This window comes from Telopea speciosissima, chromosome 2, assembly GCF_018873765.1.
Source record: "Telopea speciosissima isolate NSW1024214 ecotype Mountain lineage chromosome 2, Tspe_v1, whole genome shotgun sequence".
Taxonomy (NCBI): domain Eukaryota; kingdom Viridiplantae; phylum Streptophyta; class Magnoliopsida; order Proteales; family Proteaceae; genus Telopea; species Telopea speciosissima.
Genome location: NC_057917.1, coordinates 9,226,825 through 9,249,242, shown reverse-complemented (window position 1 = coordinate 9,249,242; position 22,418 = coordinate 9,226,825). Strand labels below are relative to the sequence as shown.

Here is a 22,418-nt window from a genome sequence, read left to right as displayed (position 1 = left end):
GATAGCTCACCCATAAAATGATCCAAATACCCCCTATTTTGCTGGGTTGGATCCCAATACAGATCTTCTACGGCACCATGCCCACAACGGTCTGTGTGGCCCAGACAGAGCACCGCATGCAATGTCCGCCTTACCCAAGGTGCTCGGGCAGGGGTAAGGCGAATATTGCACACGGCACTCTATCTAGACTGCATAGGCCGCTACGGGCAGGGCACCGTAGAGGATCACGATCCGTTGGATCCTCCAGCTCCCACCACAATTGGAGGAGAGCCAAATTGACTATGTTGGGTTCTCTCTCTCTCTCTCTCTCTCATCTCCTATCTTTTCCACCAAATATCATCCCACCTACATTTTTTTTTTCTCCCATCAAATCTCCCCCCAATAAAAAGTACTTATTCCATTATTTCCCCCATTTCCTTTTGCTGTCAACTCAACCAAAAACATGTGAGACCTATCTTTATAAGTTTTCCACCCAGTTTTATCCATCAAACAAACAGGGCCATACCTATCAGAAATGGTTTTAGGGTTGGGATCGACTTCAAGAATACGATATGGTATTTAAAAGAAAAATAAATAATTCATCTTTCGACGAGGAGGTGCCGGTTGTCACTTTGCCACGTGTAAGCTTACTTTCCCCTGCTAAAATGCATGAATGTTCAAACCGGGCAGTCCCGGGCAGGCGGAAGTAGAGGAGTCGGATCCTGTTCAAACACATGCTATTCTTTCTCTTAATTCTCCATTAATCCCTCACAAACCGTTTTCTCTTTTTTCTTTTGAGAAGTTCTTACCACCACAAACCTCTCTCTTCCTCAATAGACAATGTCTGTCCATATCTCCCATGACTCCATCAATTCCAACTCCACCAATTTCAACGCAGAGGAATCTATTGCAAAAGCCCATGAGGCCATTGAATCACTCTCTTCCATCCTTGGTGATTTACCTTCTCCTCTCTCCTCTGATAACCCTGCCGCCTCTCTCCTCCACAACACTGAACTTGCAGCCAAGATCTCATCACACCTCCGGCAACCCAATTCCGGTGCCGGTAATAACCCCCTTTGTCGATGGCTTTACGATACATTCCAATCGTCCGATCCGAATCTTCAACTAGTTGTATTGAGATTCTTGCCTATCATATCCGGAATTTACCTCTCTCGAGCCATTTCTCGAAAGCCCCTTGCCGGATTCGAGGCTGTACTCTTAGCTTTATATGCCCATGAGACCACATCAAGAGCTGGCCAAGCTATAACTGTTACCATCCCATGCCTTTCACGTTCAAGCATATATCATGAATCCAAAGTCTCTACCAACAGCAATGCTAGTGGCCTCAATATAGCTGTTTTGTCACCAAGCCTAGAGCCCCATGGCACTGTTAGAGCAACAAAGAGGGCCCGAATTGTTGGTGTGGCCTTGGAGTTGTATTTTACTAAAATATCCCTCATGCCCATTGGCTCTAAGATTGATTTTTGTGAGTTTTGTATGAATTGGGCTGGTCATAAAGATGATAAGGAACAGAGTAGTTCATCTGAGATGAGGAATGAAAATGAAAGTGTTGTTAAAGGTGGAAGAAATGTTTCTATTATTGAAGGTGAGGAGAGGAGGGGAAGGATTCCTCTGCCTTGGGAGCTTCTACAACCAATTTTGAGGGTGTTGGGTCATTGTCTTGTGGGTCCAAACAATTCAGAGGAGCTGACACAGGCTGCACTTGCTGCCTCTAGGTGTTTGTATGAAAGGGCATTGCATGAAGTTAACCCTAGAGCGATTCTAGCCGTTGAAAGTCTTCTGAAGCTGGCAAAGGTGGCAATGGATTCAACTGATAAAACAGATCCAACAGAGATTTATGAAGATAATATCATCACCCTCTAATGTAATGTTCCTCTAACAGATCCAACAGAGATTTATGAAGATAATATCATCACCCTCTAATGTAATGTTCCTCTATGTTGGTTCTTTTGTGTTTGTTTTTAGAATTTTGTGTTTTTTGTTTTCTTATCTTATTCCCAAAAGCTATTTAGGTTCGAGAAAACATGAGATTTCAGAATAATTTGAAGATGACTAATTATGATGTCATTTAAAAAATTGTCATTGGTTTGCACATTTTTCAGGTATGCTTGTGAAATGGGATCCAGATCTTCTACGGTGCGGGCTGCCCGTCTTGCCGTGCCGTGCAGACACAAGGTGGCACGCATTGGCCACCTTACCCCTGCTCGAGCGCCTTGCCCGAACAGGGGTAAGGCAGTCATTGCGCACGACCCTGTGTCTGCGCAACACAGGCAGGATAGGGTAGCGTGCCGTAGAAAATCTATGTTGTGTGAAATGACATGATTTTATTCTCATTAAAAATATGTGTTATACTTGAAAGAAAAAAAAAAAAGTTTGATCACAAATTCTTTTTCACCAACTTTGATTACAACAAGATTTTCCCTTTAAATTTTTAAGTCCTGACATGAGAATCATACAATTCCTTCTTTGTGTTCGTTGAATTTAGTTATACTGTCTGTAATGCTTTTAAATTTGTAAGCATTAGAACTTAGAAAGCAATTTGTATTCTTATAAAGATGTTTCAATGGGCTTATACAATTTTGAGTAAACATTTATGTTTTTTTTTTGTTGCTAAAAAGTCATTTGTATTGAAAAAAGGAAAAAAAAAAGTATACAAAATAAATTGGCAAAATGCCAAACACAACTATAAAAAAGCGAGATTAATTCTCCCTCGGTTCATGATGACCTTGTGATGGATGCTCAATGTTGACCGAGGTTTCAGGTGATCCACCTTTATCACCATCTAGTCAGGTATGAGCTTTGAAAATTATTTTTAAAAATCAAATATTTTTGAATAATTTGAACTAATGAAGAAATATGAATGTATGTTTCCCTCCCTTTAGTGGTGGATTCTTGATATATGCTTGAACATAAAAGCATCGGATGATAACAGTTATCGCTTGGCCAGCTCTTGATGTGATCTCATGGACATAGGGAGCTACAAGTATAGCCTTGAATCCGGCAAGGGGCTTTCGAGAAATGGCTCGAGAGAGGTAAATGTTAGAAAAACAATGCAACAAAGTGGTGAATTTTACAGAAGATATGAAAAAAAAAAAAAAAAAAAAAAGGAGAAATCAATATACAAGACAAGATTAACGTGGTTCACCGCTAAGAAGGAAGGCTATATCTACGACCGAACGATAGAACGAATCTACTATTTCTGTGAAGCAAATACAAACCTTCACTCATCCATATCTCAAAGAGACAACAACATTATATAGGAAAATCCTAACCCAAAAAGTACAAAACTACCCCTAGAGATCCACCCAATTTGATTCGGTCCTAAACCAACATTGGGCAAAATACATATCAATTCAAAGAATCACCACAACACTTTCTGGACTGAGATCAGACTTCACCAATAATAGTAAATTCTGGAAATGATCGGCAAAAATCTCAGTACGACAAATTGAAGTTTCAGATTGGAGGATTAGAATATGTCATAAAGCCATTGGTGGAGGGGGTTAGTGCAAGCACCAAAAATTGGATCGTCGGAGGTATATGCCCCAATATTGACCATCCCAAATCACACAAAACTCAACAAAATCAATCTTAAAGCCTATGGGGATGAGGCCTATCTTTGTACAATCTAGTTTTATGGGCACCACGTCGCTCTGACAGTGCCATGGGGCTCTAGGCTTGGCAACAAAATAGCTATACTGAGGTAATCTGGCGATGATCGACAAAAACCTCAATACGACTAGTTGAAGATTCAGATCGGAGGGTTAGAATGTATCAATCATTAAGCCATCGACAGAGGGGGTTATTACTGATCCATTCATAATGGCACTTGGTTCCTTGTACCATCTCGTAACTCTATGAATATTGTTGGCTACCGATGGGTGTATAAAATTAAGGAACATGCAGATGGATCTATCGAGTACTTTAAGGCTTGTGTCGTTGCCAAAGGATTTAATTAGCAAGAAAGAATTGATTTTGATGAGATTTTCAGTCCAGTTGTTAAGGCCACCATCATTCGAATGGTTCTCTCCATTGCTGTCTCATTTCATTGGCATGTTAAGCAGTTGGGATATATCCAGTGGTTAATCAGTGGGCTCTATTTTCATGAATTTACTATATGGCAAAAAGAACTCTGTCCGGGAATGTGGCTTAAGCCAGTACTCTCATGAGTCTGTCTCTCTCCTCCCATGTGAAAAGACACCTCTGCCCACTTGTTTTCAAGAGGAGAGAGATAGACACATGGGAGTGCTGGCGTAGGTCACACTCCCGTACAGAAGACTGCTTCCCAGATATATCTGTCCTACACGACCCAGTGGTTAATCAATAGGCTCTTTCTTAATGGGTAATGGGTTATTGCTAGAGTCATTAGGTTATGGTTTTAAGTTTGTCCCTATTACAACCCGACCCGAAGAAAGGGGGGAAAAAACACACACACACACACACACATTCTCGTTATCTTGAAGAAGCTAGAAGAACTAGAACCTATATATACATTAACAAATACATGTTTTACCCTTTTTATTGGGAAATTTTCATATACCTCCCCTGAGGTATCATGTAATTACAAAAGCACCGGAAATCTCATTGTGTAATTGTTCTAACAAAAGACGTGTACTATGATAACCACAACAGATGTTTTACCACAGATTTTGTTTCTCTTTTTTTTTTTTTTGGGTGACCAGCACAAATGAATAGTACGAAAAGGTGAGGGTTGGTTTCTAATATTGTTTATCTAAGAACATAAGTCATGGGATGGAAGAAGAGGATTTTCTGGCATATCTCTCTCTCTCTCTCTCTCTCTCTCTATTTATGATCTGGTTTCTGGTGCTTTCAATTACTTTGATGACAAGAGTAACAATGTAATGTTGCTAATGTTGAAAGCCCCACAATTAAAATAAATTGGCTATTCATGTGATATACTCAGGTATACTGGTTCTATGTTCCTACATTAATTATGCTTGAGATTGGCTTGGGGGACATGACGTTTATCCTTAGCAAGGCCTGCCTTATATACCTCTCATGATGCCTTCACATTATATCCTACTTTTTTATAAACGCAAAGATACGAGGCTAAGAGTTGTGATTTCACCAGAAATAGGGCAGTGAAATATGTTGGGCTAAAATGTCATCTTTAGTGTATATAGAAATTAATCTTCTCCTCCTATTAATAACAAATAAAGGGATTTATTCGATTTTGTTCAGAGTTAGAAAATATTATATCCATATATAATGGTATAATGACGACTGGGAAGGTAAATTGAATTATCTACAACTAGAAAGAAAATAGATCTATTTACTTTGAAAATAGGGTATTGTTTTAGAGTGGAGCCATTACAAATGAAATTAGGAAGTGGAAGATTAGTTACAAATTAAAATAGAAAAAATCAATTAACTTCAAAAAATAAATAAATAAATAAATGAAAGAGGAAGCAAACTTGTTTTTGATAACATAGTTTTATTCATAACAGAATGATATATATTATCATTGAGAATTAAAACAAGAGGAACTACACTTGTTGTTATTGACCTTATTATTTCCTCCTTTTTCCACCTTTAATCTCAAAAGGGGCCAATTAAGGTTGTGTGAGGGAATGTGTGACACTTAACTATACATTATTTTTCTGCAACATAAAATGGTGTTTCCATGTGTGCAAAAATCTGTTTGCCATTAATGTCGATCAAATGATATTATCAATTCCAGTGTGGGGGACCGCCGTGGTGGGGGAGGGTGAACAGTACCTCCTTCAGCATTTGATAAAAGGGTCTTATAAGTCATTTTATGGATGTTAGGGTGATTTGGTTTAGATGTAGGGACAAGAGTCCTTCTTGAGAGAGATACTGATGTCTGTCCGTGTCCTGTTGTCATCATCGCCGGAGGGTGACAAAATTCAGTGTCTACAATAAGTCTTTTCTGTAAAAAGGTAGATGCAGTCTGCTGAAAACGGTAGAAGCAACCCAGGTGCCCTTCTGCCTTTTCCAGATCTGCCTTTCTACCTTTTCCTCTCTGCCTAAAAATGGTAGAATGAAAACGGTAGAAGCAATCCAGAACCCTTCTACCGTTTTACAATATTAACCTTTTTGAACTCCTATTGATTCCTATCCTTTTGGGAACCTTAGTAGTAGCCTCTTGTGTGTCTTTTTGTGCATTTAGGGCACCCAAACACCGGGGTCGACTCACATTTTAGCATGCCGGATCACCTGCGGCTTGATCAAATCAAAACTCAAGGTGAGAAAATTGGATACCTGAACCTATGTTTGAAATGTGTTATGCTTCATGGTTGTGGTTTACCTTTATTTATATGCATGAATGGTTATCGAGAATGGTCTGTTAATGGACCATGTGTTGTAAAGAATATGTTGATTGCAATGCTTGCATATTATATGTACAAGCTAGAGTGCATTATACTTTCAACTCTTCTATTGCGATACGATATTAGCATGAGAACATGTGGTGTGTGTGTTGAGATGGATAGCAATATGTGATGTGAATGAACATGGAAATGTGTGTCGAGAAACTATGGATGTATGATAAACATGGTTATACATGAATATGGTATGTGTGAGAATGATGTGATCCAAGTGCCGTAGTGTGTGTCGGGCTTGGGATCGGTAATTACACTGTGACTGTATGTGTGAGTGTAAAGCTAGAGGGAGTGAGATGATAGCGAGCCCGACGGAGGGACTATGGACTCGGCCGGCTTCTGGCTTACACATGTACATACCCCCTTTTCTAGGTATTAGATGTTGTTGGTTAGGTCGATACCGTACCCCGTGCTACGACCCTTGTCAACAGGGGTTTACGTGTTGGATAATCTCCCACGGGGACACCAGTGTATACCGATTGAGGTGCTAGAAGCGGCGATTCCGACGCGAGGACCGGAACCGTGGCAGTGGGGTTAACTTTGGGGGTTTGCTGGGTAAACCAATGTGTACCGATTGAGGTGCTGGGACCAGTGATTCCGATCTAGGATAGGGACCGGCAGGCTCTCTGCGCAACTTGGGTTTGACATCACCAGATAGGCCATCCGCATGTGAGAGATGGAGGGCCGGGGATGCTACCTAGGGCGTTGCAGTAATACTATACCTGACTTAGAGGTTAGAGTTAGGTGCACATGTAATCATTGTTTCATGCATCATAATATTATCATCCATGCATGTTGTAACCCTTTGCATGATTCGATTTACTCATTGGGCTCAGTGGAGCTCACCCCTCGTGGAAACTTCTTTTTAGATGATGATGCAGGTATGGTGGAGCCACGCGGCTCGGAGCCCATGGCCCCTGAGGGCAGTAGTGGCGAGGCCTAGTGGACCTCTGAGGAAGGGGAGCATGGACCAGATTGCTACTGTGAGACTTGCTACTTAGGAGAGTAGTTTCTTGAGATACTGGGCCGGTGGCCTTTCTTTTTGGATATATTACTCTTGACTTAGATATTTACACCCCCCTGTTTTTGAATATTTACCATTTTATCATTTTGAGTCCCATCATGACGAATGTATTATTTATATACTATGTAATACATAAGTCCTGATGGGAAGGTATCATGGTTTCGAGTATGTATGTGACGGGTTGTTGAACAGGGATAAACATAGACCGTTATGTTATTTATATTATCATTTAGTTTCCGTTACTCTGATTTATCATATTATATTCTCTCCTGATCATTTATGTCTTGTGCGGTGTGAACGAGTTAGCTTAACTATTGCATCTGGGATACTGGTGGTAGTGCGGGAGCGTATTTGTATGCTCTAGTCACAGATTCTGGTGGTTCGGAATTCAGGGTGTGACAGTAGGTCACACTCCAATATAGAGTATTTTTCCCCGTTAAGTTATTACCTAGGAAGGTGGGGAGTGGTTTGTTGTTTGAGGAGTCAGTTATGGGTCAAAACGTCAAAGGAACGATTAACTATGAAGGCGTGCTTTGCTCCAAAACCTTTTTATTTGGGTCATTATTAATATTTATTTTTATTAAAAATTATTAAAAATAAATAAAAATACATGTCTTGTCCTGATCAGGTTCAACAGGCTGAGTCATCAGATTTCTGAAAGATGATTAGATTCACAAAACCTGGTTTTTCCAATGATGCCCCTCACGAGTAAAACTCGACAGTAAAACCTCACTCTAATTGGGCCCGATTTTGGGCCTGGAGTTCCAAACTCTAGCTTACACGATTCAGTGGATAGTCAATGGGCTCTGTCTTAATGGGTAATGGGCTATTGCCAAAAGCATTAGGTTTTGGTTTCTCTCTTCACACCCCGATTCAAAAAAGGACAAAAAAAAAAAAAAAACAAAAAACATATTAGCTAGAAGAACTTAGAACCTATAAATAGCTTAGCAAATAAAGGTTCCACTGTTTTTTTAGGGGGCAGTTCTTAAACACAGCTGTGTAAGCAATGCATGAGAGGTGAGAATTTCGAGACATTAAATAGGGGTGGATGGTTTATGACATTTTCAATTCCATGTGAGAGGGGCACAACTCTGCATGCTTGCACGACCATGTATGAAATCTTTGGCCTTGATTTTTTTATAAGAAATTAATACATGTTCAACAAGAACAAATATTTTTTTTAATCAAATTAAAGGTCTCTTTGGAGTTGTCAAAGCATGCACAAATCACAAATGTGGTTACAAATCACAAATAACTCTTCATTTTTTTGTGATTATTTTTACTTTATCATAATTTATTATAATAAATTTAAGTATTATAAATCATACCAAACTTATGTATAAATTAAAATTAAACAAATAAATACAAATATAAATCATACCAAAGAGACCCTAAGATTGCAAAATTAATAAAATTTTGGAGTGTTAAGGAATTTGATATTGAACATTGAATTCAACCAATAGATTAAATTGGCATGGACTATTAAGGGTGGAGCCCTACTGAGAGTATCAATGAAATTAAGATACCTTCTCCATGGATGTTGTTTTTCAACTTTTGTATATAATATATTTCAGTAGATTATTTTCTCCATTTTTAATCCTTATACAATTTTATATTAATTTTCAATAAATCTCGTAAAATAATTTATAGCAAAATAAAGACATCCTTAGAATGTCCATTTTCAAAACTCGTGTTTTTCTTCTCCTTTTATTATTTTGCTAAGAAAATGTTATGAAAATATAAAACATTAAAACACAAAATAATTGACCGAAAATTTGAAACCCAAACCATTGAATCCATTTGTAAAAATGTCGCATATGGAAATGAAGGGGATAAAGTCCAAAAACGTATCATAGGATTGTTACACTTGTTGGGTTAAGTAGAAATCTTTATCTCACATTCTCAATGATGAGGATTCTCGAGCCTAATAGACTCTATGTACATGCAGATTCACACAATCAAAAGTGTTCCACATTCCAAGGAAAATTAAATGGAATCCCGACATCCTCGGACTGGGCTGCTCTAGCTATTTTGGATGATATTTTTCAACTTTCTTCTTGTTTCTCCAAAATTATATTTGGTTTTATACCCATATCACGTAAGAGGGAGGCTCTCTTTCTTGCCTCTAGTGCTTCAAAATTTATTATGTCCACCTCCTATTATAAATAGGCCTTTCCTCAGTAGGAGTTGCTCCTTGCCTGATTTCTATTAATAAAAAAAATTCAGGTCTTTGTCCTAAAAAACTAAAAAACAAAGGTGGTGCTCCACAGGAAATCTCATTTTGTGGTACTTCTAATCAAAAGGCATGTTTCTATCAAAAAAAAAAAAAAAAAATTAAAAAGACAAATGTACTATGATGCACCTCATAGGAGAAAGAAACCATGAGAGATATTTTAGCACAGATTTAATTTTTCTTTCTTTGGGTAACCGGCACAAATAAATAGTATGAAAAGGTGAGGGTTGGTTTCGAAGATTGTTTGTCTAAGAAGATAACTCATGGGAAGGAGAAAGAGAATTTTTCAGCATATCTCTCTCTTATTTATGATCAGGTTTGTGGTGCCTTCAATTACTTTGATGACAAGAGTAACAATGTAATGGTGCTAATGTTGTATGCCCCACAATTAAACCAAATTGGCTATTCATGTGATGTACTCTGGCGTATAGGTTCAATGTTCCTACATTAATTATGCTTGAGATTGGCTTGGGTGACATGAAGTTTACCCTTAGCAAGGTGTGCCTTATATACCTCTCATGATGCCTTCACATTATATCCTACTTTTTTATAAACCCAAAGATACAAGGCTAAGAGTTGCGATTTCACCGGCTAAAATGTCATTTTTATTGCATGTAGAAATTAATCTTCTTATATTAATTACAAATAAAGGGATATATTTATTCGATTTTGTTCAAAGTTAGAAATATTATATCCATATATAAGGGTGTAATAACGGGGAAGGTAATGGGTTATTGCCAGAGGCATTAGGTTATGGTTTTAAGTTTTCTCCCTATTACAACCCGATCTAGAAAAAGAGGAAAAAAAAAAAAAACACATTTTCGTTATCTTGAAGAAGCTAGAAGAACTAGAACCTATATATACCTTAATAAATACATGTTCTGTCTATTTTCATGTACCCCTCCCCTGAGGTATCCCGTAATTATAAAAACATCGGAAATCTCATTTTGTAGGTCTAATCAAAAGACGTGTATTATGACAACCACAAGAGATGCTTTAGCACAGATTTTGTTTCTCTTTTTTTTTATTTTTTGGGTGACCAGCACAAATGATTAGTATGAAAAGGTGAGGGTTGGTTTCTAATATTGTTTACCTAAGAACCTAACTCATGGGATGGAGGAAGAGGATTTTCTAGCATATCTCTCTCTTATTTATGATCTGATTTCTGGTGCTTTCAATTACTTTGATGACAAGAGTAAAATGTCATCTTTATTGCATATAGAAATTAATATTCTTCTATTAATAACAAATAAAGGGATTTATTCAATTTTATTCAGAGTTAGAAATATTAGATCCATATATAATGGTGTACTGATGGAGAAGGTAAATTGAATTACCTACAACTAGAAAGAAAATAGATCTATTGACTTTGAAAATAGGGTATTGTTTTAGAATGCAGCCATTACGAATGAAATTAGGAAATGGAAGATTAGTTAGAAATTAAAATAGAAAAAATCAATTAACTTTAAAAAAAAAAAAATGAAACAGGAAGCAAACTTGCTTTTGATATCATAATTTTATTCATAATAGATTGATATTATCATAGAGAATTAAAACAAGAGGAACTACAGTCGTTGTTATTGACCTTGTTTCCTCCTTTTTCCACCTTTAATCTCAAAAGGGGCCAATTAAGGTTGTGTGAGGGAATGTGTGACACTTAACTATACATCATTTTTCTGCAACATAAAATAGTCTTTTCCATGTGTGCAAAAATGTGTTTGCCATTGTGGATCAAATGATATTATCAATTCTAGTGTTCACCAGCATGCGTGTCTGCGTATTTTATGAAAACCATCTTCCATTTATCCCAATCCAACCAATTATATCCCTCAGCTTTCTCTAGATGGCTAACTAGTAAGAGTGTTAAAACCATTAGAACTGCCATCTTCATCCATGTCCCATTGGAACCCATTGTCCCAATCTCTCTCTCTCTCTCTCTCTCTCTCTCTCTCTCTCTCTCTTTCTCTTACTCTCTTAATTTGGCACTTTTTTATTTTTGTGTGGATCAGATGAATTTGTGTTTCTTTTGAAATCGGTGTACCTGTATTTATATTATGAGTATGAATGTTACGTTTGCATTTTTTCTTACCTTCTTTTAAGATGCTTTAATTATATTGTAACAGGTATGTTATTATCTTTTATCAACATTAATTTATATCAATAATGGCATTAATCTCATTATACATAAGTTGCATTTTTGTGAACACATGCATTTTCCGTTTGGGAGTGCAGCTTCTACACCTATTCGAGACCTAATCAGCGCCTTCCATTCGCTTCAATTCATATGGGGGCAGAGACGTCATTTTACAAGGAGGAGAGAAACAGATACAAGGGGGTTTGCACAAGAACTACACTCTCGGACATAAATCATTTTCCCAACTCTTTTATTATACTAGACCAAATATACTAGCTATCTTTTCACACGGTATATTAAACATAAATAGCTAGGTAGGAGTTATCTACAATCTTGAGTATCTATTTGCTTAATTTCTCTATAAATTAAAGAGTAGTTACACTTCTAGTCGGGTCCTTATCGCCCCCAGTACTGGGGGGGTGCTGTTCGCGTCGTGTGGCGCAGCACCACCCATGTGTGCACGGTGGGGCCCATTGTGCACACATGGGCGGTGCTGCACCGCATGATGCGCACTGCGATAATTTTCCCTTCTAGTCAATCTAAATGTTTAAGTGTTACCAAAAATAAAAAGAATGGTTAAGAATATCAATTGAATGAATAATATAGATTGCAAAACAAATGTATAAAAATAATGGCTGAATGTTTGATAGATCATATAGGAAGAGCAATCACATTATGGTTAAGACACCTTTACCTAGGGATGTAAACGGATCGGATTCGGCTCAGATAGTGCTATACCCGCATCCGTAGCCGATTAACTTTCGTACGGATTCAGATTGTGCTAAACGGATATGGACCCGGATATGGAACATATATTTTACATGTAAATATAGTTTTTCGGATAGCTATAGCCTATCCGTATCTGCATCCGTTTAGCTTTCGGATGGATTCAGATAGTGCTAAATGGATACAGACACAGATACGGAAAAGAATTTCGGCTATTCATTTACACCCCTACCTTTACCCCACTGTTTTGAGGAGTAGAGAGATAAACACATGAGAGTGTTGGTGTATGTCACACTCTAAGATAGAGTATTTTTCGCCTTTAAGTTATTACCTAGGAAGGTGTGGAGTGGTTTGTTGTTTAAGGAGTCAGTTATGGGTCAAAACGTCAAAGGAACGATTACAAATTAACTAGGAAGGCGTGCTTTGTTGGATTTGGATCCTCTACTGCCTAGTTGCCCGTCAGGACCGTGCTGCCCAGACACGGCGCTGCATGCAAAGACCACCTTACCCCCACTCGGGCAAGGCGTTTGGGCAGGGGTAAGGCAGACATTGTGCGTAGCATCGTGTCTGGGTAGCACGGTCCTACCGGGCAGCTCGGCAGTAGAGGATCCAAATCGTGTTTTGTTCCAAAACCTTTTTATTTGAGTCATTATTAATATTTATTTTTATTAAAAATTATACAAAAAAAAAAAACACACACGGCTTGTCCTGATCAGGTTCGACAGGCCGAGTCATCAGATTTCTGAAAGATGATTAGATTCATAAAACCTGGTTTTCCAATGATGCCCCTCACGAGCCAAACCCGACAGTTCAACCTCACTCTAATTGGGCCCGATTTTGGGCCTGGCTTTCCGAACTCTAGCTTACACGATTCAGTGGTTAGTCAATGGGCTCTGTCTTAATGGGTAATGGGCTATTGCCAAAAGCCAAAAGCATTAGGTTATGGTTTTTATTTCTCTTCACACCCCGATTCAGAAAGCTTAGAACCTATAAATAGCTTAGCAAATAAATGTTCCACTGTTTTCTAAGGTGACAGTTCTTAAACACAGTTGTGTAAGCAATGCATGTGAGATGTGAGAATTTCGAGACTTTAAATAGAGGTGGATGGTCTATGACATTTTCAATTTCATGTGAGAGGGGCACAACTCTGCATACTTGCACAGCCATGTATGAAATCTTTGAATCATTATCCTCTCAATTTGTCTGCCCGTATTTGATGTCAAGTACATCTAACAAAGGGGGCAAAATGGATTATCCTAACCCTTGCCCGAACACACTGCCCGAGATGGGGTCCACCTCCCTCTATTAGATGTACTTGACGTCAAGTACGGGTAAACAAATTGAGAGGATAAAAATTAAGAAATAAATACATGTTCAACAAAAACAATTTTTTTTTAATCAAATTAAAGGTCTCTTTGGAGTCATCAAAGCACACACAAATCAAAATAAATTATTTGTGGCCACAAATCACAAATAGCACTTCATCTTTTTGTGCTTTTTTAACTTTATCTAAACTTATTATAAACAAATTTAAGTATTATAAATCATACCAAACATATGTTTAAATTAAAATTAATGAAATAAATACAAATATAAATCATAACAAAGAGACCCAAAGATTGTAAAATTAATAAAATTTTGGAGCATTAAGGAATTTGATACTATACATTGAATTCAACCAATAGATTAAATTGGGATCCACAATTAAAGGTGGAGTCCACATTACATACCAGGAGTATCAATGAAATCTAGATACCTTATCTATGGATGTGGTTTTTCAACTTTTTGTATTATATATTTCAGTAGATTATTTTCTCCATTTTTAATCCTTGTACAATTTTATATTAATTTTCAATAAATCTCGTAAAATAATTTATAGCAAAATAAAGACATCCTTAGAATGTCCATTTTCAAAGCTCGTGTTTTTCTTCTCTTTTTATTATTTTGCTAAGAAAATGTTATGGAAATATAACCTTAAAACACAAAATAATTGGCTGAAAGTTTGAAACCTAAACCATTGAATCCATTTGTAAACATGTCGCATATGAAAATAAAGGGGATAAAGTCCAAAATCGTATCATAGGATTGTTACACTTGTTGGGTTAAGTAGAAATCTTTATCTCACATTCTCAATGACGAGGATTCTCGGGCCTAATAGACTCTATGTAGATGCAAACTCACACAATCAAATGTGTTCCACATTCCAAGGAAAATTAAATGGAATCTTGACATCGGCGGACTGGGCTGCTCTTGAAAAAGATCCTGTCAATCCGGGCAGCGTGCAGCCATGTGCAGTACCTGAGTAAGGCGGTGCGCATTGACCGCCTTACCCCTGTCGAGGCAAGGCATTTGGGCAGGGGTAAGGCGGTAAATGCACACCACCTCATTTCAGGTGCTGCACATGCAGTACTGCTGCCCGGATTGACAGGAGCCGAGTCCGGGCTGCTCTAGCTATTTTGGATGATACTTTTCAACTTTCTTCTTGTTTCTCCCAAATTATGTTGGATCCAGATCCTTTACTGTCGAGCTGCCCGGCAGGACCATGCTGCCCAGACACAGTGCTACATGCAAAGACTGCCGTAACCCCACTCGGGCAAGGCATTTGGGCAGGGATAAGGCAAACATTGCATGCAGCACTGTGTTTGAGCAGCACGGTCCTGCCGTGCAGCTCGGCAGTAGAGGATCCAAATTGCATTATATTTGGTTTTATACCCATATCTCTTAATAGGGAGGCTCTCTTTCTTGCCTCTAGTGTTTCAAAATTTATTATGTCTAGAACTAGGTGGCCTAGCCCACCTCCTATTATAAATAGGCCTTTCCTCAATAGGAGTTGCTCTTTGCCTCATTTCTATTAATAAAAAAATAGGATGCAGTTTTCTGTACGGGAGTGTGGCCTAGGCCAGCACTCCCATGTGTCTAACTCTCTCCTCCTTAAAACAAAGGGGCAGATGTGTCTTTTCACATGGAGAGGAAAGAGATAGACTAATGGGAGTGCTAGCGTAGGCCACACTCCCGGATAGAGAACTTTTTCCCTAAAAAAATTCAGGTCGTTGTCCAAAAAATAAGAGAAAAAGAAAGATGGTGCTCCACAGGAAATCTCATTTTGTGGTACTTCTAATCAAAAGACATGTTTCAACAAAAAAAAAAAAACAAAAATCAAAAGACATGTGTACTATGATGCACCTTATAGGAGAAAGAAACCACGAGAAATATTTTAGCACAGATTTGATTTTTCTTTCTTTGGGTAACCGGCACAAATAAATTGTATGAAAAGGTGAGGATTGGTTTCTAGGATTGTTTGTCTAAGAACATAACTCATGGGAAGGAGAAAGAGAATTTTCGGGCATATCTCTCTCTTATTCATGATCGGGTTTGTGGTGCCTTCAATTACTTTGATGACAAGAGTAACAATGTAATGGTGCTAATGTTGAATGCCCCACAATTAAAACAAATTGACTATTCATGTGATGTACTCAGGGGTTTTAGTTCAATGTTCCTACATTAATTATGCTTGAGATTGGCTTGGGAGACATGAAGTTTACCCTTGGCAAGGTGTGCCTTATATACCTACCTCTCATCATGCCTTCACATTATATATGCTACTTTTTTATAAACTCAAAGATACGTGGCTAAGAGTTGTGATTTCGCAACAAATAGGACAGTGAAATATGTTGGGCTAAATTGCCATCTTTATTGCATGTAGAAATTAATCTTCTTCTATTAATAACAAATAAAGGGATATATTTATTCGATTTTGTTCAGAGTTAGAAATATTATATCCATATATAATGGTATAATGACGACGGGGAAGGTAAATTGAATTATCTACAACTAGAAAGAAAATAGATCTATTGACTTTGAAAATAGGGTATTGTTTTAGAGTGGAGCCATTACAAATGAAATTAGGAAGTGGAAGATTAGTTAGAAATTAAAATAGAAAAAATCAATTAACTTAAAAAAAAAAAAATGAAAGAAGAAGCTAGCAAACTTGCTTTTGATATCATAATTTTATTCATAACAGATTGATATTATCATAGAGAATTAAAACAAGAGGAACTACACTTGTTGTTATTGACCTTGTTTCCTCCTTTTTCAACCTTTAATCTCAAAAGGAGCCAAGGGAGTGTGAGGGAATATTTTTAACTATACATCATTTTTCTGCAACATAAAATAGTCTTTTCCATGTGTGCAAAAATGTGTTTGCCATTGTGGATCAAATGATATTATCAATTCTAGTGTTCACCAGCATGCGTGTCTGAGTATTTTATGAAAATCATCTTCCATTTATCCCAATCTGACCAATTATATCCCTCAGCTTTCTCTAGATGGCTAACTAGTAAGAGTGTTAAAATCATTAGAACTGCCATCTTCATCCATGTCCCATTGGAACCCATTGTCCCAATCTCTCTCTCTCTCTCTCTCTCTCTTTCTCTTACTCTCTTAATTTGGCACTTTTTTATTTTTGTGTGGATCAGATGAATTTATGTTTCTTTTGAAATCGGTGTACCAATATTTATATTATGAGTATGAATGGTGTGTTTGTATTTTTTCTTACCTTCTTTTAAGATGCTTTAATTATATTGTAACAGGTATGTTATTATTTTTTATCAACATTAACTTTTACATGTAAATATAGTTTTTCGGATAACTATAGCCTATCCGTATTTGTATCCGTTTAGCTTTCGGACGGATTCAGATAGTGCTAAACGGATACAGACACGGATATGAAAAAGAATTTCGGCTATTCAATTACACCCCTACCTTTACCTCATTGTTTTGAGGAGTAGAGAGATAAACACATGAGAGTGTTGGTGTAGGTCACACTCCCGGATGGAGTATTTTTCCCCATTAAGTTATCAATGCAAATCGTCTACGGCCCAGTTGCCTGTAGCAACCTGTGCGGCACAGATTGGGCCGCATGTGAAATGACCGCCTTACCCCCTGCCCAACACCTTTCTTGAGCGGGGTAAGGCGGTTATTACGTGTGCGGCCTTATCACGTCGCACAGGCTGCTACGGGCAGCTAGGCCGTAGGAGATCTGGATCCTTAAGTTTTTACCTAGGAAGGTGGGGAGTGGTTTGTTGTTTAAGGAGTCAGTTATGGGTCAAAACGTCAAAGGAACCATTACAAATTAACTATGAAGGCGTGCTTTGTTCCAAAACCTTTTTATTTGAGTCATTATTAATATTTACTTTATTAAAAATGTTAAAAAAACAAAAAAAACATGGCTTGTCCTGATCAGGTTCGACAGGCCGAGTCATCAGATTTCTGAAAGATGATTAGATTCATAAAACCTGATTTTCCAATGATACCCCTCACGAGCGAAACCCTACAGTTCAACCTCACTCTAATTGGGCCCCATTTTGGGCCTGGAATTCCGAGCTCTAGCTTGCACGATTCAGTGGTTAGTCAATGGGCACTGTCTTAATGGGTAATGGGTTATTGCCAAAAGCATTAGGTTATATGGTTTTTCTTTCTCTCTTAACACGCCGATTGAGAAAAGGAAGAAAAAATAAAAAAACATATTAGCTAGAAGAACTTAGAACCTATAAATAGCTTAGCAAATAAATGTTCCACTGTTCTTTTAGGGGACAGTTCTTAAACACAACTGTGTAAGGAATGGATGTGAGAGGTGAGAATTTTGAGACTTTAAATAGGGCTGGATGGTTTATGACAATTTCAATTTCATGTGAGAGGGGCACAACTCTGCATGCTTGAATGGCCATGTATGAAATCTTTGGATCATTATCCTCTCAATTTGTCTGCTGATACTTGACGTCAAGTACATCTAATAGAGGAGGCAGAAATAACTATCCTACCCCTTGTCCCCAACACATTGCCCGAGATGGGGTCCACCTCCCTCTATTAGATGCACTTGACGTCAAGTACGGGTAGATAAATTGAGAGGATAAAAATTAAGAAATAAATACATGTTCAACAAGAACATATTTTTTTTTTTTCTAATCAAATTAAAGGTGGTGTTCCACAAGAAATCTCATTTTGTGGTATTTCTAATCAAAAGACATGTTTCTACCAAAAAAAATAAAAAATTCAAAAGACATGTGTACCATGATGCACCTCATAGGAGAAAGAAACCATGAGAGATATTTTAGCACAGATTTAATTTTTCTTTTTTTGGGTAACCGGCACAAATAACTAGTATGAAAAGGTGAGGGTTGGTTTCTAAGATTGTTTGTCTAAGAAGGTAACTCATGGGAAGGAGAAAGAGAATTTTTCGGCATATCTCTCTCCTATTTATGATCAGGTTTGTGGTGCTTTCAATTACTTTGATGACAAGAGTAACAATGTAATGGTGCTAATGTTGAATGCCCCACAATTAAAACAAATTGGCAATTCATGTGATGTACTCTGGCGTATTGGTTCAATGTTCCTACAGTAATTATGCTTGAGATTGGCTTGGGTGACATGAAGTTTACCCTTGCCAAGATGTGCCTTATATACCTCTCATGATGCCTTCATATTATATCCTACTTTTTTATAATCCAAAGATACAAGGCTAAGAGTTGTGATTTCGCCGGCTAAAATGTCATCTTTATTGCATATAGAGATTAATCTTCTTATATTAATAACAAATAAAAGGATATATTTATTCGATTTTGTTCAAAGTTAGAAATATTATATCCATATATAATGGTGTAATAACGGGGAAGGTAATGGGTTATTGCCAAAGGCATTAGGTTATGGTTTTAAGTTTTCTCCCTATTACAACCCGATCTAGAAAAAGAGGAAAAAAAAAAAAAAACCTGTTCTCGTTATCTTGAAGAAGCTAGAAGAACTAGAACCTATCTATACCTTAATAAATACATGTTATGTCTATTTTCATGTACCCCTCCCCTGAGGTATCCCGTAATTATAAAAACATCGAAAATCTCATTTTGTAGGTCTAATCAAAAGACGTGTATTATGACAACCACAAGAGATGCTTTAGCACAGATTTTGTTTTTTTTTTTTTTGGGTGGATCAGATGGATTTGTGTTTCTTGTGAAATCGGTGTACCAGTATTTATATTATGAGTATGAATGGTGCGTTTGTATTTTTTCTTACCTTCTTTTAAGATGCTTTAATTATATTGCAACAGGTATGTTGTTATCTTTTATCAACATTAATTTATATCAATAATGGCATTAATCTCATTATACATAAATTGCATTTTTGTGAACACATTTTCCGTTTGGGAGTGCAGCTTCTACACCTATTTGAGACCTAATCAGCGCCTTCCATTCGCTTCAATTCATATGGGGGCAGAGACGTCATTTTACAAGGAGGAGAGAAACAGGTACAAGGGATTTCGCACAGGAACTACACTCTCGGACATAAACCATTTTCCCAACTCTTTTATTACACTAGACCAAATATACTTGCTATCTTTTCACAGGGTATATTAAACATAAATAGCTAGGTAGGAGTTATCTACCATTTTGATTATCTATTTGCATAATTTCTCTATAAATTAAAGAGCAGTTACACTTCTAGTCAATCTAAATGGTTAAGCGTTATCCAAAAAAAAAAAAAAATGGTTAAGAATATCAATTGAATGAATAATATAGATTGCAAAACAAATGTATAAAAATAATGGTTGAATGTTTGATAGATCATATAGGAGGAGCAATCACATTATGGTTAAGACACCTTTACCTAGGGATGTAAACGGATCGGATTTGGCTCGGTTAGTGCTATATCCGCATCTGCAACCGATTAGCTTTCAGATGGATTCAGATTGTGCTAAACGGATATGGACATGGATATGGATCGGATATTTTACATGTAAATATAGTTTTTCGGATAGCTATAGCCTATCCGTATCCGCATCCGTTTAGCTTTCGAACGGATTCAGATAGTGCTAAACGGATACAGACACGGATACGGAAAAGAATTTCGGCTATTCATTTACACCCCTACCTTTACCCCATTGTTTTGAGGAGTAGAGAGATAAACACATGGGAGTGTTGGCGTATGTCACACTCTCAGATAGAGTATTTTTCGCCTTTAAGCTATTACCTAGGAAGGTGGGGAGTGGTTGTTGTTTGAGGAGTCAGTTATGAGTCAAAACGTCAAAGGAATGATTACAAATTAATTAGGAAGGCGTGCTTTGTTGGATTTGGATCCTCTACTGTCCAGCTGCCCAGCAGGACCGTGCTGCCCAGACACGGTTTTGCCTGCAAAGACCACCTTACCCCCACTCGGGCAAGGCGTTTGGGCAGGGGTAAGGTGGACATTGCGCGTAACTCTGTGTCTGGGCAGCACGGTCTTGCCGGGCAGCTCGGCAGTAGGATCCAAATCGTGCTTTGTTCCAAAACCTTTTTATTTGAGTCATTATTATTATTTATTTTTATTAAAAATTATTAAAAAAAAATAAAAAAACACATGGCTTGTCCTGATCAGGTTCGACAGGCCGAGTCATCAGATTTCTGAAAGATGATTAGATTCATAAAACCTGGTTTTCCAATGATGCCCCTCACGAGCCAAACCCGACAGTTCAACCTCACTCTAATTGGGCCCGATTTTGGGCCTGGCTTTCCGAACTCTAGCTTACACGATTCAGTGGTTAGTCAATGGGCTCTGTCTTAATGGGTAATGGGCTATTGCCAAAAGCCGAAAGCATTAGGTTATGGTTTTTATTTCTCTTCACACCCCGATTCAGAAAGCTTAGAACCTATAAATAGCTTAGCAAATAAATGTTCCACTGTTTTTTAAGGTGACAGTTCTTAAACACAGTTGTGTAAGCAATGCATGTGAGATGTGAGAATTTCGAGACTTTAAATAGGGGTGGATGGTTTATGACATTTTCAATTTCATGTGAGAGGGGCACAACTCTGCATGCTTGCACAGCCATGTATGAAATCTTTGAATCATTATCCTCTCAATTTGTCTGCCCGTATTTGATGTCAAGTACATCTAACAGAGGGGGCAAAAATGATTATCCTAACCCTTGCCCGAACACACTGCCCGAGATGGGGTCCACCTCCCTCTATTAGATGTACTTGACGTCAAGTACGGGTAAACAAATTGAGAGGATAAAAATTAAGAAATAAATACATGTTCAACAAGAACAATTTTTTTTTAATCAAATTACAGGTCTCTTTGGAGTCATCCAAGCACGCACAAATCAAAATAAATTATTTATGGCCACAAATCACAAATAGCACTTCACCTTTTTGTGCTTTTTTAACTTTATCTAAATTTATTATAAACAAATTTAAGTATTATAAATCATACCAAACATATGTTTAAATTAAAATTAATGAAATAAATACAAATATAAATCATAACAAAGAGACCCTAAGATTGTAAATATACAAAATTTTGGAACATTAAGGAATTTGATACTATACATTGAATTCAACCAATAGATTAAATTGGGATCCACAATTAAAGGTGGAGTCCACATTACATACCAAGAGTATCAATGAAATCTAGATACCTTCTCTATGGATGTTGTTTTTCAACTTTTTGTATTATATATTTCAGTAGATTATTTTCTCCATTTTTAATCCTTGTACAATTTTATATTAATTTTCAATAAATCTTGTAAAATAATTTATAGCAAAATAAAGACATCCTTAGAATGTCCATTTTCAAAGCTCGTGTTTTTCTTCTCTTTTTATTATTTTGCTAAGAAAATGTTATGGAAATATAACCTTAAAACACAAAATAATTGGCTAAAAGTTTGAAACCTAAACCATTGAATCCATTTGTAAACATGTCGCATACGAAAATGAAGGGGATAAAGTCCAAAATCGTATCATAGGACTGTTACACTTGTTGGGTTAAGTAGAAATCTTTATCTCACATTCTCAATGATGAGGATTCTCGGGCCTAATAGACTCTATGTAGATGAGAACTCACACAATCAAATGTGTTCTACATTCCAAGGAAAATTAAATGGAATCTTGACATCGGCGGACTGGGCTGTTCTTG

At 37.2% G+C, this 22,418-nt stretch overlaps 1 protein-coding gene across 1 annotated transcript; it reads left to right on the top strand.

The window, feature by feature from the left end:
- The first annotated feature begins 819 nt into the window (after nt 1–819).
- LOC122650419 (hyccin) lies at nt 820–1,863 on the top strand. Its single transcript, XM_043843835.1, has one exon. The coding sequence runs from the start codon at nt 820–822 to the stop codon at nt 1,861–1,863; it is 1,044 nt and encodes a 347-aa protein (XP_043699770.1).
- Nucleotides 1,864–22,418: the final 20,555 nt, after the last annotated feature.

Excerpts from the sequence above, each read along its gene's own strand:
- LOC122650419 (XM_043843835.1), top strand. The coding sequence starts at position 820 with ATGTCTGTCCATATCTCCCATGACTCCATCAATTCCAACTCCACCAAT.